General features: G+C 62.1%; 2 protein-coding genes across 3 annotated transcripts in view; one reads left to right on the top strand and one right to left on the bottom strand.

Annotated features, from left to right (window-relative positions):
- LOC120398917 (TBC1 domain family member 20-like) overlaps positions 1 to 3,951 on the top strand; it is a 35,049-nt gene extending 31,098 nt beyond the window's left edge. Inside the window, exon 9 of one of the 2 annotated variants that reach the window (XM_039526664.1) lies at positions 597 to 3,951. In XM_039526664.1, coding sequence (XP_039382598.1) covers positions 597 to 846 — 250 coding nt within the window. In that variant the 3' untranslated portion in view covers positions 847 to 3,951. The remainder of the gene's footprint in view (positions 1 to 596) is intronic. The other variant, XM_039526665.1, reaches the window with a different exon arrangement.
- Positions 3,952 to 5,317: 1,366 nt separating this feature from the next.
- Positions 5,318 to 14,011, bottom strand: LOC120396417 (cytochrome P450 11B, mitochondrial-like). Its single transcript, XM_039521241.1, has 9 exons — positions 13,746 to 14,011; positions 12,215 to 12,370; positions 10,820 to 11,019; positions 9,982 to 10,185; positions 8,999 to 9,153; positions 7,724 to 7,890; positions 7,193 to 7,271; positions 6,175 to 6,366; positions 5,318 to 5,548 (listed from the first exon to the last, which is right to left on the bottom strand). The coding sequence occupies exons 1-9, from the start codon at positions 14,009 to 14,011 to the stop codon at positions 5,435 to 5,437; spliced, it is 1,533 nt and encodes a 510-aa protein (XP_039377175.1). The 3' UTR covers positions 5,318 to 5,434.
- Positions 14,012 to 15,914: the final 1,903 nt, after the last annotated feature.

Here is a 15,914-nt window from a genome sequence, read left to right as displayed (position 1 = left end):
GAGAAAACCAGGCGGTCTGGCCGAGCTCTCAGGCATGCTGGCGGCTGCAGCAGAGGGGGTGTGGGGGGACTGGGCACCCCTCTTAGCTCGCGGTGTCTGGCAGGGTGGCGGTGAGCCAGCCCCCAGCATGCAGCCCTGGCGCTGAGAGGCTCCCAGACCGCGGCACAGGCTGGTACTGCCAGAGCTGAAGGGCCCTGACTGTGGGAGGACTGGCGCGAATGGCTTTTCCGTGGGTCTCCGGCCCCTAGGCGGCGATGTAATGGCAGACATTGGAGCCGGTCCGATTCCCTTCCACCCAGGGCAGTAACCCAGGGGGTCCAGCTCGGCAGAGCCGAGAGCTGTACTGGCCAACAGCCAGAAGCCAGGGGGTTGTGCTCAGAGATGCCCCCCTGCCTTCTCTCACCGTGGCAGTGCAGCCGAGGAGGACAGGTCTCCCCACACAGTGCGGCCTGGCCACCCAGGAAGAGAGCTGCATGCTGGGACCTGTGCAGGCTGCACATCTCGGCATTAGGTGGGGAGAGCCCCAGCTGGGCCCTGGCCAGCCCTGCGTGTCACTCACCCCTGCGCTAACCAGCTCCCTCCCTGTCTGTTCCCAGCATCTCCATAGGCTCCTTCACCGCCTTCCAGCTGGCCACCTCCCAGCAGCGCCCGGACGCCGTGCTGCGCAGACAGCGGCAGCAGGACAGCGCCCACGCCGAGGCCGCTGCTCTCCTGCCCACGGCCGGGCACAGCCTGCTGGTGAAAGCAGCCGTGTGGGGGATTTCAGCCACGCTGGGGGCGGCGGCTCTGGCCGTCACACAGACTGCCCTGGAGTGGGCACCGGAGTTCTTACTGCAGCTCTTCTAGTGCCCAGCAAGCCAGCCAGGACCCTGCGGCCGGCACCTGCACCGGGCCACGGAGCCACAGCCCTCGCGCCTCCTCCCACTTAATTTATTGGACTGTCTCAAAGGCCTGGGCAGCCGAGTTCAGACAGGCTGTGCCCAGCTCAGAGCGGCCAGTAGCCAAAGCACTAGCCACAGCGGCACAGAACTGGGACAGGCCTTTCCTGCTGCTGCCTGAGCCACTCGTGGCCTGGAGGGGGCAGGGCTGGGGTTACACCCCGGGCGAGAGCCGGGGCTCGAACGCTGGATCTCTCCCATGGCTGGGGCAGGTCCCACCCCGGCTCTCAGGTGGAAGTGTAGAACGGTGACCGCGGGGCGCTTGCAGGGGAACAGAGCACTGATCCCCAGCCCCCCGATGGCCCCAGAGAGCTTTCCCAGGTTCCTTTGCCCAGCCTCTGCCCGTGGGGCTGTGCTGCTGCAGGCTGCCGGCCGTCCTGCTGCACAGGGGGTAGGTGTTTGCTAAGCACCAGCTGCCTGCGTGTTTGGGCCCAGGGCGCAGGAAGAGAGACGCCCCCGCCCAGAGGGGCCAGGCAGCCCCTCCTCCACTAGCAGGATGGTGCGAGCGGCTGCAGGCTGCGGGAAGCGCTGTCCCAGCAGAGTGGCGGGGGGGCACTGCAGGCCGGGGCAGCGTGCCAGGAATGGCGGAAGGCAGGGATCACTGGAGTGAGGGTGCACAGGCATGAGCAGAGCCTGGAAAGCAGTGAGGAAGGGCGCCCTGCACAGGCTGCACCAGGGGAGAGAGGCCTCGCCTAGATCGCTGCTTCTCTCCTACTGCCTCCCTTGCACCCAGGGTCCTCCTGGTGTCTCCTCTGTGCCTGCCTCCGCTCTCGCCTCGGCCCTGCCAGTCCCGCCCCTCAGCCAGGACGGAGGGACGCTGGGCCCAGAGTCTGGGACAGGCCCTTTTCTCAGGGCTTCAACTTTATTTCTTCCACATAAAGCCAGTGCAGCACATCAGCCGTCCCTTCCCCCAGCGCCGGGAAAGCAGCCAGTGGTGCCTGCCTCCCCATGCCAGTCCCAAGAGGTGGCAGCAGCAAGCGGAGCTTGTGCCCTGCTTACCAAGTGGCCCGGATCACGCTGTGTCAGTGACCTGTCCTCTTCATTCTTTCCTATTCCCTCAATTTCTGTCAGCTGCAAACGTGATCAGGGATGATTTTATGTTTTCTTCCAGCTCATTGATAAAAATGTTAGTGTAGGGCCAAGAACCAATCCCTGTGGGACCCTGCTAGAAACCCACCTGCTCAAGGATGAGTCCCTGTTTACAGTTACCTGTTGGGACCTATCCGTTAGCCAGCTTTTCATCCATTCAGTGTGTGCCAAGTTACATTTATATCATTCGAGTTTTTTAATCAAAATGTCAGGAGGTATCAAGTCAATGCCCAATAGTCTATGTACGGTGCATCAGCACTATTACCTTTTTCAACCAAATTTATAATCTCATCAAAAAAATATCAAGTGAGTTTGACAGGATCTATTTTCCATAAACCCAGGTTGATTGGCATTAATTATATCACCCTCCTTTAATTCTTTATTAATCGAGTACCATATCAGCTGCTCCACTATCCTCTCTGGGATAGATGTCAGATTGACAGGCCTCTAATTACCAGTTTACCCTTTTTAGATATTGGTGTAACATCAGCTTTCTTCTAGTCTTCTGGCACTTTCCTGGAATTTTAAAACACTAGGAATCAATATGAATGGTGCAGTGCGTACCTCAGCCAGCTCTTTTAAAACTCTTGTATGCACGTTACCTGCTGATTTTTAAATGTCTAACGTTAGTAGCTGCTGTTCAACATCCTCCTGAGAGACTAGTGGACTGGAAAGGGCGTTATAGGAGATGACTACATCTTTTTTTGACAGAACAAAAATATTTATTGAACTTTTCTGCATTATTATTGATAAGTCTACAATTTCCATCTAGTAATGAATGGACTGTTCTTTTTGTTCCTAATATAGTCCTTGTCCTTAATTCTGCTGGCCACAGATTTCTCCTTGTGTCCTTGTACTTCCCTTATTCATTTTCTATAATTCCTAGTTTCTGATTCATATTCGTTATTATCAACTTCCCCTTTCTGTGCTTTGTTACGTATTTTCTAGCTGCTGTTACTTTCCCTCTCAACCAGGGTTTTTTTTAACCAATAGAATCATGGCCTGCTGCTTTGAGACCCTTCTTGCCGTTTCAGCTAAGAGGCCAAGGACTGAATGGCTACACAGGGACTGAGCCCGCCCCCCACCTCCTCTTGTTGTTGTTGGAGAGTTCTGGATTGACAGCTGTGGATACCCTCAATGTGCCTTTACAGAGCGGCAAAGCTGCTAGTTAATGTCATAGAATCAGAGACTATCAGGGGTTGAAGGGACCTCAGGAGGTCTGTGCCTTTGCTGTGGGGTGAGGCCTTTAGCAATTTCTGCTCCTTTTTGACTGCACTAAACCCGCTTTACAAGAAACAAGCACATTAAGAATGGTGAAAATAAAATCAAGGGGTTTCTTTTGTTTTAAATAATTGATTTGAACTGGCCACCCTGATGGGTCCCATTAACATTCCATTAGTGCTGGGTAAGATATGTGATCATTTCTGGAAACTTTAAAAGAATTTCCACCCCTTGCCTTGTGCTAGACACTTAGCAGGTAGGTAATAATGTTCTGAGCACTGCATGTACCCTGGTCAGTGAGGGGATGTGAGTACTCGCTGGGCTAGTGAAATATTTATTTATACACCTATAATGCTCCAATTCAGGGGGGTCTCGACAGTCAGGTGACAGCAGCTTCCTAGATACACACACACACACACACGACTTTCTGGCGCCAGTCCGAAGTGACACAGCTCTTTGGCCAGGCTCGGAGGCTAGCAAGCAAACCGGTTATTAACAGTTAAAAGGTGACCGTATTCCTAAGCAGGGGATGGGTCTCGGGGCTGTCCAGAGAGGAGCTCGGGGAGGGAGAAAAGCCAGAGAGCACGTCTGTAATGAAAAGTCGAGAGGGAATTCCTCTTTCCAAGGTCCCCGCGCATGGAAAAGAGGGAGACGCCCGGGAAGCAGCTCTCTGTGTACCCTGCGTTATTGTGTGGAAGGTATATTTTCTCTGAAATACTCTTGTTCTCAATAAATGATTCTTTTGCTTAAAGGGGGCCATTTGGTCTCTCTAGCGACCACTGGCAGTGCCCTCAGAGGGAAGAGGCCTGCAGGGTCTACACGCTGAGGTACGGCACCCGTGATCCATGGGGCTGCCCCCCAGGCTCTGCTTTGAGAATGGGAGAATTTCACCAGTCTGTCCTGAGCTCAGGTGATGGCTTGAGGCCTAAAACCTGAGCAGGGGGGCCCTCAGTGAAACCAGGAGGGGGCAGAGGTGAAGTTTCCCCAGGAACCCCGACTTGAGACCTGTCAGCATTTCTGGAAACTTGGAAAGGCGTCCAAAGAGCACCTTGCACTCACAGCCATAATGGGAAGTTTTATTTTTCTTAAAGATATAAAATCTGAACCTTCCCCCCGGCTCACGTGCCAAAAACTCCAACCCTCTCCAGAAAAGTAATAGTTGAGAATAAGCAGCTGGCCCGAGCAGAGTGAACCAGCAATCCCAAGACAGGAGCTGCTTCATCGTACCAGTAACCTAAGCAAAACGCGTGGAACTAATTACTGTAATAAGAACATTAGAACAGCCACACTGGGTCAGACCAAAGGTCCATCCAGCCCAGTGTCCTGTCTGCCGACGGGCCAGTGCCAGGTGCCCCAGAGGGAGTGAACAGAACAGGGAATCATCAAGTGACCCACCCCCGTCGGCCATTCCCAGCTTCTGGCAAACAGAGGCCAGGGACACCATCCCTGCCCAGCCTGGCTAAGAGCCATTGATGGACCTGTCCTCTGTGAACTTACCTAGTTCTTTTTTTAACCCTGTTACAGTCTTGGCCTTCACAACACCCTCGGGCAAGGAGTTCCACAGGCTGACAGTGCGTTGTGTGAAAAAATACTTTCATGTGTTTTAAACCTGCTACCTATTAATTTCATGTAGTGGCCTCTTGTTCTTGTGTTATGAGAAGGAGTAAATAACACTTCCTTATTTACTTTCTCCACACCATTTTATAGACCTCTACCATATCCCGCCTTAGTCACCTCTTTTCCAAGCTGGAAAGTCCCAGTCTTATTAATCTCTCCTCATACAGAAGCTGTTCCAGACCCCTAATCATTTTTGTTGCCCTTTTCTGAACCTTTTCCAATTCCAATAGATCTTTTTTGAGATGGGGCAACCACATCTGCACGCAGTATTCAAGCTGTGGGTGTACCAGGGATTTATATAGAGGCAACGTGATATTTTCTGTCCTATTATCTGTCCCTTTCATGGTGATTCCCAACATTCTGTTCCCTTGTTTGGCTGCCGCTGCACCTGAGTGGATGTTTCCAGAGAACTCTCCACAGTGACTCCAAGATCTTTCCTGAGGGGTAACAGCTGATTTAGACCTCACCATTTTATATGTAGAGTTGAGATGATGTTTTCCAACATGCATCACTTCGCATTCATCAGCACTGAGTGCGAAAGGAGCAGGCGGGGAGCTGGGGTGAGGGGCTCAGTCGATGGGCCGAAACGTGAGCAGAGGCGGCTTCTCCGGCATGAGGATAAACCCGAAGACGGTTTGAATATCTGCCTTGGACACCGTGTCAATCCGGAAGTTCCGCAGCACCTGAAAGGAGACGGGACGGGCAGCTGGTGTGACACCGGAGCAGCTGGGGCTGGGATCCGGCCAGCGAGTCTGAGACCCAGCAGGGGCGGGCCGGGCTGCAGCGTGGGGAGATGGGAGACCCAGATGCTGCAGGGTGTGGGGCTGGGAGGGGATCGCGCAGGGGCATTTACTGGCTCATTTCTGCCCGTCACTCCTGACTCGGGGGCTGAAAGGGCTGCGTGGCCTGCTCTGTCCAGGTCAGATGGAAGAATCCAAGCTCCTAAATAACCTGGCTGTGGGCTAAGGAGCAGAGCAGTGGGGAGCCCGGGAAAAGGTAAGGGGGCTGGGAGTCAGGCCTGAGGCACACAGTGCAGAGCTGAGGGGAGCCCGGGGCCGGGATAGCGGGGTACCGTGGGCTGGGGTTGAGGGACGGTGGCCGAGCTGTGTGGGAAGGTCACAGAGTGACAAATACCTTCTCCTTTTCTTGAAGTACCAAGAAGCAAATTGAATTGTGTAAAGTTTGGCCAACGTACAGTGAGAGCCCCCTGGCCTCGGGCCAGCCCCAGGCCTGCCCCCCCATGGGCCTGCCCCCGACCCGCCTGGCTCTCTGCCCTGCCACCTCTCCCCAGAGCTGCTCCCCGACTCACGTGCATGAGGAACAGCATCATTTCGGTCTCTGCCAAGCGGCGGCCGATGCACTGCCGGGCCCCGAAGCCGAAGGCCAGGGCCTTGAAGCTGTTATCCTCCTTGCTCAGCCAGCGCAGGGGGTCGTAGCGCTCGGGGTTGCTGAACACCTCGGGGCTCCGGCCCATGGCGTACAGCCCCACCTGGCACAGGGTCTGTGGGGCAGCAGAGGGGAGACGCTCTCCCAATCAGCTCGCTCGCGTAGGAGAGCTGATCGGTTTATACCGCCAGCGTTTCAACGGCTGCTGCTTTGTCCAGCCGAAGTCAGGCGGTGACCTCCCCCCGCAGCCCGCGCCGACGCAGACCGGGGCCCTGGGGGCCATGAGGCCTCTGGGGCTGGAGTTCTCTCATTTCCCTGCAATGTACCAGGGAAACCCGAAAACGAAGCGCAGCAGGGGGAGGGGGAGGGTAAACGCCCTGCGGCTGTTGAGGGAGCTCCCCCTCCCTGCCTGTCTCACTCCCCCACTGCGCAGGGAAGGGGGAGGGGGTCAGAAGGCTGCACCCCAAGAGAGCCCCCTGCTGACCCCGCCAGCCCCTCAGCTTGGCCCCGTCCGCTTCCCCTGGGAAATATTGGGTCCCCCAAAAGGTCAACATTTAGGTTAAAAAAAATGGGTAAAATGTGACTAGTGGTTTTATCAAACCCCAGGATTTTTTGTGGCAAATCAGGAAATCCTGATGCCGAAGGGCTCGGCCCCCTGCTGTGCCCTGCACACGCTGTGGGGCAGCTCGGTGCCCAGTCGCGGCCGCTCCCTGCGGCTTCAGGGGGCAGAGAGAGAAGCCCATTGTGTGCCGGGGCAGTTGTGCAATGCTGTGGATGGGGCCTGGGGTGTGATGTTCCCTTCCAGACCCCCCAAGGCTCTTCTAAGCGCAGAGTAGGAGCTCCCGCTTTGTGATCTGCTTGGGCGTCTGACCCCCGGGCCGTCCTGGGGGCAGCTCCCGGCTGCGGAGAATGGGGGTGGGGGCAGAGGAGCAGGGACTCACCCCAGCCGGCACGCAGTAGTTCTGGAGCACCACGTCTTTGGTTGGGTAGCGCTGCACCGTGATGCCCACAGGGTAGAGCCTGCCAGCAGAGCCACACTGTGAGCTGGCCGTCCCCTCACCCCCCTCGTCACCACCTAGACAGCCGGCCTGACACGGCTCAGGCCAAATGGCCCCTGGGGGGGGGCCCCCATGTCACCTCCGCTGCCCTTCATTCACCCACCGCTGCTGCTGAGCTTTGAGCCCCATGGAGCCAGCTTCCGGCTGCCCTCCTCCTCCGCCAGCCACCTGTGCCCCGCAGCGTCTGCCATGCCCACAGCCGCTCCCCGCTCGTGCCTGGCCAGACCCCACTGCTGGAGGGGCCGCTGGGCTGGGCTGCCCCCATCCCCCGCGCCGGAGAGTCCCGTCCCCAGCAGCCCTGGGCGGATGCTCAGGCACAGGCAGGCATTTGAGCCCAGCCCCAGTGCCTGGCAGGATGGAGAAGAGCCCCCCCTCCTCCCCCAGGGGCAGCTCCGCAGGGGCCCTCGGCCTCACCTCAGGGTCTCCTTGAGGGTGCTCTTGAGCAGGGGCATGGAGTTCAGCACCTTGGCGAGCTCCCTCGGGCCCTGCGACTCGGCCTCGGCGATCTCCCGGCGAATGGCCGTCTGGACGCTGGGGTTGCGGGCCAGCTCGAAGAGGGTGAAGAGCAGGGGCATGGCAGTCTGGGCCAGAGGGGACAGTCAGAGCCGGCCCACCCCTGCGCCTGGCCCGGGGGCCCGGGTGAGAGGGTCCCAGCTGCGCTGGCCAACCCAGAGTTATCAGCCACTGAAACATCCCCAGCCTGGCTGGGCTGAGTTGTGTTCTCGGAGATGCAGCCTCAACCTTCCTCTGCTCTGCCCCCCTGCCCCATTCTCTGCGCTCTAGGCCTGTTCCCCCCAGCTCACCCCGCTCCCTCCATGGGGTTCAATCCCCCTTGGGCACAACAGACCCATTCATGTAGGTGCTTCCCCCTGGCCCCTCCAGCTCTCCCATGAGCATCCTCCAGCATGGCCACCTCCGTGCAGGATCCAGGTACCCTGAGTTGGGGGGGGACCCTGCAGAGCCCCACTGAGGGGAGCTCTCTGCCTATGCAGACACGCTGTGCCCCGTTGCTGAATCAGGGCCTGTTTGCTGCCCCCTTGGTCCCTCAGCCGTTCCTGCTCCCTCCCACTGGGGGTCTGGTTCACCCCCCCCCCATGAGTATTAGCTGCGGGTCTCTGGCCTGAGTCTAGTGTTGTTCCCCAAGCCGGTCTCTGGTTTCTCCAGGGCCCCCAGGATTTAGTCACTGCTGTGCTGGCTGCTCGCGAGGGTCTCTAACCGGCCCACCCCAGGGCGGAGGCCTGCCCGGCCCACCTCGCCGCAGCCCTGGCGGTGCCCTCGCCAAGCTGACCAGGGCCCTCACTACCAGGCTGTTCTCTCCCACGAGGGGAGTCCCAGGCCGGAGCAGGGATGAAGCCAACAGGGCCCCACGGGAACTGAACCTAGGGGGAGGACTAGAGCCCCAGAGGCGGCGATAAGGAACAAGTTCCTGTCCATAGGTAGCTCAGGCACCCGGTGGAGTCCTGTGGCCAGGCGGGAATCCCCCCTCAGCTCCACAGGGACTTCCCCTCAGGGCCCCAGCGGGAGCCATAGCTCAGGAGCAGCTGTGAGCACTGGGACGCCCAGCCAAGGCCCAGTGCTCCGGGAGGGGGGGCTGGGCTGGGCTGCCTGCACTCCCCAACCGCGGCACTGCCAGGGAGCTGGCCTGGGGCTGCAGCCAGCCTGCCAGAGGGGAGGGCGCCAGGCACTCACCGTGTCCACGCCGCCCGCGGTGAACTCAGTGATGTTGGCCTTGATGGAGTCCAGCGGCAGCTCCGCCTGCATGAGCAGCTCCGCCATGATCCCCGAATACTTCCGGGGCTGCCCCAGGCAGAACTCCTGGTAGATGTTCTGGATACACTTATCCGCTGGGGGACGAGCACGGGGCAGTGAGCGACTCCTCCCAGCCGGGGTCCCAATCCCCCCTCAGCCCAGCCCAGCCCCAGGGCAGGAAACAAACCAGAGCCCCAGGCGCTAGGGAAAGCAGAGCAGGCCGGGACCAGCCTCCGGAGCCTCAGAAACCCTGAGGAAAATGAGGGCTTCCCCCTTTAGAGAAGGGGAACCGAGAGGGCAAGTGTCCAGAATCCCACAACTCCAGAGCCCCAGACAGAACCCAGGAGTCCTGGCTCCCAGTGTCCCCCCAGACAATCTCCCAGAACCAGGAATGGAACCCAGGAGTCCTGGCTCAAGCTCTGAGGCTCTCCCCACTGGCCATTTCTGCCCCAGGAAGGGGGAAGAAGAGTGGGGGAGCAAGGGGCCATGGGGAGTTTGCTAGAGGCGATGACATGCAAGCCCCATGGTGCTCCTGCAGCTGCAGGACAGCCGGACTCAGGGGGGTGCTTTGGAGATGGGCTTGCAGTTGTTTTGCTGCTGGGAGCTGGTTACATCTCAGGTGGGCAGATCCCGGGCAGACCCGCAAGGAAAATCCTGCATGCTGCAGGGAGCGCTGCGGGGGAGTCTTTCATTGCACCAGCGCTGGGCACAGTGCCCCAGCCTGGCACTGCGGGGGGACGGGGCTGTGTGGCTCGGGGTGCGAGCTCATTGCTGAGGCGACATGCCAACCTGTACCGCGTGTGGCTGTCCAGGGAGGGGCCGGGCATCCCCTGCTGCGGCACCCCGAGGCCTGTTGCAGGAGACCCTGCCGGGATGCCCCACTCCTTCGTACGGCGGGGGGTGCCCTCTGCCCCCGGGCTCACCATGCTTGAAGATGGTGTCCCAGGCCTCGATGTGGTCCCTCCACAGCTTGGTGTTGACCCAGCGCATGAGGCCCGGGGGGATGAAGAGCAGCGGCAAGGTGGTCCGCAGCATGGTCTCCACGGCGCCGATAAACCTCTGCGACTCCACGTTGGGGCTTTCCTCCAGGAGCCCCAGGCGCTCCCCGTACAGGGCGTAGCTGCTGGCTGGCCGGAGGGGAGGGGAGCCGTGAATGGATCAGCATCTCCATGTCCCACTTGGGGGCTGGGGTCAACCTGCCCCCACACACACAGCACGGCGGGGCAGAGCCAGGAATCGAACCCAGGAGTCCTGAATGGGGGGGGGGGGTAAGCGCTAGGCCATCCCCTCCTTCCACTGATTGTCCCTCGGCTCCCCGCCAGCGTGTTCAGGGCCCCTCCGCACCAGCACCACGTCAGAGAGCTGCCGGGGGCCGACCCGCCCTGGTTCATGAGGGGGCCGGTGACAGTTGTGTCCGTCTGGCTGGGCTATGGGAGGCAGGCAGGGCCGTGGCTGGGGCAGAGGAGAGCTCACCCCGCCCTTTGCCTGGTGCGGGGGCAGTTTGCTAGGGGTCCCTGGGCCTGGCTTGTCTAAATGGAGTAGGATGTGGGGACGCAGCCCTCCCGGTCCCCACCAGCGAGCCTGGTCCCAGGGACAAGCCAGGCAGAGCCCAGCCGGGGGCAGCAGTGGCGACGCCACTGGGGCAGGGCTTTGCATCCCCCACATTGGCCGCAGGGCATTGCTCGGATGCCACGACCCCCAGGGCCCTGGGGCGAGGACCTGGGGCCCTGGCATGGCCCGCAGCTCCCCGCCCCCACCTACCCTCCAGGGTGAAGCGGAACAGGTCGCCGTAGAGGTCGATGGTGAGCGAGCGGCGCGTATTCTTGCTGATGCGCCGGTGCATGAGGGTGACAAAGTCCTGGGCCACTGCGTTGAGGAAGGGCAGGAATTTCCGGGTGCCCGTAGGGCTGATCACCTCCTTGTTGAGGATCAGGCGGTCCGAGCGCCACTCCTCCCCGTTCCTGCGGGCAGGAGAGCCAGCGAGTGACACTGCCCTCTGCTGGGGGCATCAGAACTGCCCAGGGTGTGTGTCGTCAGCCCTGCACTGCCCCCAGCCTTGGGAGATTCCCCGTCAGCTCCGGGGGCAGGAGGGGCTGGGGGTGAGCGCTGAGTGCCTGGCCCCCACCATCTGCAGCAAAGGGGCACCCGTGGGAGCACAGTTACTGTCAGAGCCAGGACATGGCACCTGGCTCCAGGGAGCGGAGCACCCCCGCATGGCTGTGGCCAGTCACTGGCTCAGTTCTCACCTAAGCAGATCCTAGCTCATGGGCGATGCCCAGGGGGATGAAAGTTCCCCTGGGCCAGGACTCCCCCTCCCCTCTCCTCCCCTCCCTCTGTCCCTGGCCTCCTCCATTCCTCTCACCCCCTCTCCTCTCCCCCGCCCCAGGCCTTGCCCCTGCCCTCTGTCACGGAGTCCCTGGGCGCTGCTCTGGAACTGCTCCCCACAAAGCCAGGCAGGACTCTGGGGAGCCTCCTCTCCCTCGGAGCAGCCTGTCTGCAGGGCAAGAAGCTCCCACGGCTTCACCTCCTGGGTCTCTCCTTGGAGCATTCAGCATCCTCTGCCCCTCCGTGCGCTTCCCACAGCGAGTCCCCCCAGCGGCGTCCTGGGGAAGCCAGAGGGTCCTGCCCCCCCACTCTGCAGTCAGACGTGACTCTCAGCCAGCCAGGAAAACAGAGGTTTATTCGATGACAGGAACAGGGTCTAAAACAGAGCTTGTAGGTACAGAGAACCGGACCCCTCGGCCGGGTCCATTCTGGGGCCCAGCGAGCCAGACCCCCATGTCTGCCCTCACTCCTCGTCCCCAGCCAGCCCCAAACTGACACCCCCTCCAGCCCCTCCTCTCTGGCCTTTGTCTCTTTCCTGGGCCAGGAGGTCACCTGATCTCTCTGTCTCCCACACCTTTAGCATCCCCTTGCAGGGGGGAAGGGCCTGGCCATTAGTTGCCAGGTGACAGAGGGTCGGCCAGGAACTGAGGGCTCCCCCCCCCCCAGTATTCAGGGGAAACATTAAGAACAGCCCCACTTCGTCACAGCATCCTCCCTCTGTCCTGCACCTCACCCCCTCCCCTTGGCCTTGCCCTCCTCTCTCTGTCCTGCACCTCATGCCCTGCCCCTCCCCTCCCCTCCGCAGCGCCCCAGCCCAGCGGCAGCCCTTACAGCAGGAAGATGCCGCACTTGTGGTTGCGGAGCTGGCGGTGGGCGATCCAGGACTCGATGCCCATGCGCCGCGGGAAGATCCCCTCCGACTGGAAGAGCTGGGCCGCGTCTCGGGGCAGCAGCACGTTGACACAGTTGTAGGTGCCTACGGTCTCCCTGTGGGGAAGAGCCCTGGCCTCAGCTCGGCCCCCGCTGCCCATCCCCCGCTGCCCATCCCCCGGCCCGGTGCGCCCAGACTGAGCCCTGGCAGCGGGTGCTCTGAGCTCGGCACAGCCCAGGCCCCAGCTGCCCCACCCCCGCAAGCAGGGCCTTTGGGAGAGGAGCAGGTCACACGCCTCCCTGAGCACTGTCCTGGGCGGCTCTCCCCAGAGCCAGCCAGGGAGGGGTCTCCCCTCCCTGCTTCGGGGCAGGAACCTTCGGGACTGAAAATCCAGCCAGCCGGGATTCCCACCCCTCTCCCAGCTGCCAGGCCCAGCGCGGGTTCCCCTGGGGTCCGGGTCCATTGCTCCAGACGCAGCCTGTTCCAGAGAGTCCCTCTCCCCCCCGGGCCCCGCACTGGGTGGGCACCCGGCTGTGCTGGGATATGGCCTCCCCCAGGGTAATCCACGGGAGCGAGTGACTGGGACGGATTCCCCAAGGCTCTCGGGTGCCAGCAGCTGCTGAGCCGGGCTTGGTGCTGCTGCTTCTCCTGGTAAAGGAGCTTCTATGCGCAGGAGGAGCCTGTGCCACCCAGAGCCCGCGGGCAAGTGCCACAGAGACGGACCAATCCTCTGCCAGCCCCCAGCACTTCCCAGCCACTCCCAAGCTCCGGGAGCATTGCACAGGGCAAAGGATTCCTGGCACTGCTGGGTAGTGCTCTGCCTCCTGACCCCAGCCGCCGCCAGCTCAGGCCCTGAAGCATGAGAGTTGATTGCCCCGCCTCTCTCCAGAGACAGATGGTTGTGGGTTTATCTGTGGGTGTCTGGCTCTGATCTCCTGCTGCAGGGAGTTCCAGGGGTTGGCCCCCTGGGCACGTCATGCCCGTGGCTCTGAATGGAAGAGGGGCTGGTCCCTCTGGAGGGGAGTGCTGGGAGACCCCTCCCTGGGGACACCTCAACCGGCAGGGGGGCGAGGAGGGAACCCAGGAAAGCTGGAGGGAAACGCAGCCCTGAACCTGGGGGCACAGACGGGCTGACGGAGCTTCGCCGTCTCCAGGGCGCGGATCAGTCCGGCGCCTCCCGGCCCAGTGCGCCCGGTCTCACAGCCCCGCTCTGATCCTTTGGCTCCCGGAGCAGCCGCTGCGTTTAGATCCCGGGCAGGGGACCCTGGAGGCCCCCGCAATGGGCTGATCCAGCGGGGCCGGCGGACACACACGATGGGGGTCTCACCCGCCCCCCAGCCAGCCGGGGGGCCCTGCCGGGCGGGCCCGGGTCCCCTTCAAGCGGGCAGGGCGCTGCTTGGGGCGGGGGAAACCCGCGAGCGCTCCCTGAGCAGCCGCCGGGCGGGCGGGCCCCGCCGGAGAACCCAGGAGTCCGGCGCCCGCGGGCCGCACCTGTAGATGGGCCCGAGGCGCTGGAAGTTGCGCTGCATGACCAGGTGGAAGCGCTGGAAGCTGTTGCTCCGCCACAGGCGGTACAGGCTGAGCCAGGCGCTGCGGCCGCTGCGCGGGATGGCTTCGTAGGGCAGCGGCCGGGCGGCGGCCGGGGCCGGGGCCGGGGCCAGCGCCGGGGCGGTGGAGCTGCGGGCGGCCCCCGACGGGAGGCAGCGGGAGAGGCGGCGCTGGGCGGGCCGCTTCCAGAGCTGGCTCGGCGGGCCCATGGCGGGGCGCACGGAGGGGTCCGCGGGGCTCGCTGCGCACCCGGCGCCCGGCTCGCCCTTAAATCCCTGCGACGGGACGGGCCCGCCCCCCTCCTCCCGCCCGCCCCCGGGCCGAGCGCCCGGCACCGCGTCGGCCCCCTCCTCGCCCGGCCCCGCCCGCCCCGCCCGGCCCCGCGTCCCTCCTCGCCCCCGGCCCCGCCGAATCCCCTCCCTCCTCGCCGGCCCCGCCCGCCCCGCCCGGCCCCGCGTCCCTCCTCGCCCCCGGCCCCGCCCGCCCTCCTCGCCCGGCCCCCGGCCCCGCCCGGCCCCGCGTCCCTCCTCGCCCGGCCCCGCGTCCTCCTCGCCCCCGGCCCCGCCCGCCCCTCCTCGCCCGGCCCCCCCCGGCCCCGCGTCCCTCCTCGCCCCCCCGGGCCCCGCGTCCCTCCTCGCCCCCGGACCCTGCCCGCCCCCGCCCCTCCCCGCATGGGAAAGGAAACAGGAGAGTTCCTGGCGAGGTTCAGCAGGGAACCACAGACACACACCGGAGTTACAGTCACAAGGTTCCAAAGGGAATAGAAGCGTCTGTCACATGCAAGCTCCATACGTCCCTTCGGGTGACCCAGGCTGAGCACTGGGGAGCTCTTGCTTCTGCCTAGAAACCTGCCCCTCCAGAGTCCAAGCGGAGCATCATCATTTCCCTCCGTCTGGGGGTTGATCCCCCTCCCCCCACGTGCTCTGAGCTGCAAACTCAGCTGATGGGAGGAAACCACTTGCACGACTCAGCTTCATGGGGGGCACAGTAGGTGTGGATGGGCCCTTCCCCGTGGGGCAGGACGTGACACCTCCCGCTGGAGCCAGCACGTCACACTGGTTAGTGTCGCTCTCCTGCCTGGTGAGTTACAGGGTCACAGAGGCTCCCAATCCAACTGCTCAGATGTTCCCCTGCACCAGGGGATACGGGTGTTACCCGTGAGATTGATGCCGGCAGCAACTCACCCCCATTGCAAACAGGCTGAACACGACCCACCTGCTTAGAGTCCTGGCACCCGTCTGAACAACAGTAACACTCAGGGGCCAGGCTGGCTCCAGCGACGTATTCGTCGGGGTTCCCTTGGGACAAGGGGACTTTGGCTGGAGCTGGGACCTGCTCTGCCAGCGGCACAAGAGGTTCAGAGAAAGGCAACGTGCTGATGCGGGGGATGGAACCGCTGCATTTGAGGGGAAATGAAAAGGACTTGGACTGTTCAACTTGGAAAAGAGACGACTAAGCGGGGATACGACAGGGTCTAGAAAATCATGGCTGGTGCGGAGAAAGCGAATAGGGGAGTGTGATTCACCCCTTCTCATAACGTAAGAGCCAGGGGTCACTCAATGAAATGAACAGGCAGCAGGTTTAAAACAAACCTAGGGCAGAATTTCTTCACTCAACGCACAGTTAACCTGTGGAACTCGCTGCCAGGGGATGTTGTGAGGCCGAAAGTAGAAAGGGTTCAGGAAAGACCTAGATAAGTTCCTGGAGGACAGGTCCATCAATGGCTCTTAGCCAGGCTGGGCAGGGGTGGTGTCCCGAGCCTCTGTCTGCCAGGAGCTGGGAATGGGTGACAGGGGATGGGTCACTTGCTGATTCCCTTGGTGACACTGGGCTAGATGGGCTTGGTGAGGTAGGGATGGGCGGGGGGAGCTGAGGGCTGGGATGGCCGGGGCTGCAGATCGGGGTTGAGGGGCACCAGCAGAGCTGTGGGCGGGGGGAGCTGAGGGCTGGGATAGCCGGGGCTGCAGATCGGGGTTGAGGGGCACCAGCAGAGCTGGGGGGGCTGGGGGAGCTGAGGGCTGGGATGGCCGGGGCTGCAGATCGGGGTTGAGGGGCACCAGCAGAGCTGGGGGGGCGGGGGGAGCTGAGGGCTGGGATAGCCGGGGCTGCTGA

This window comes from Mauremys reevesii, linkage group 2, assembly GCF_016161935.1.
Source record: "Mauremys reevesii isolate NIE-2019 linkage group 2, ASM1616193v1, whole genome shotgun sequence".
Classification (NCBI taxonomy): domain Eukaryota; kingdom Metazoa; phylum Chordata; order Testudines; family Geoemydidae; genus Mauremys; species Mauremys reevesii.
The sequence above is the reverse complement of the archived record's forward strand: the minus strand, read 5'-3'. Positions and strand labels throughout refer to the sequence as shown.

Excerpts from the sequence above, each read along its gene's own strand:
- LOC120396417 (XM_039521241.1), bottom strand. The coding sequence starts at position 14,011 with ATGGGCCCGCCGAGCCAGCTCTGGAAGCGGCCCGCCCAGCGCCGCCTC. Across the intron at positions 7,891-8,998 it reads CCGCGGGCGGCGTGGACACG|ACTGCCATGCCCCTGCTCTT; the intron begins GTGAGTGCCTGG and ends CCTCTGGCCCAG. Across the intron at positions 6,367-7,192 it reads ACTACTGCGTGCCGGCTGGG|ACCCTGTGCCAGGTGGGGCT; the intron begins GTGAGTCCCTGC and ends GCTGCCCCACAG.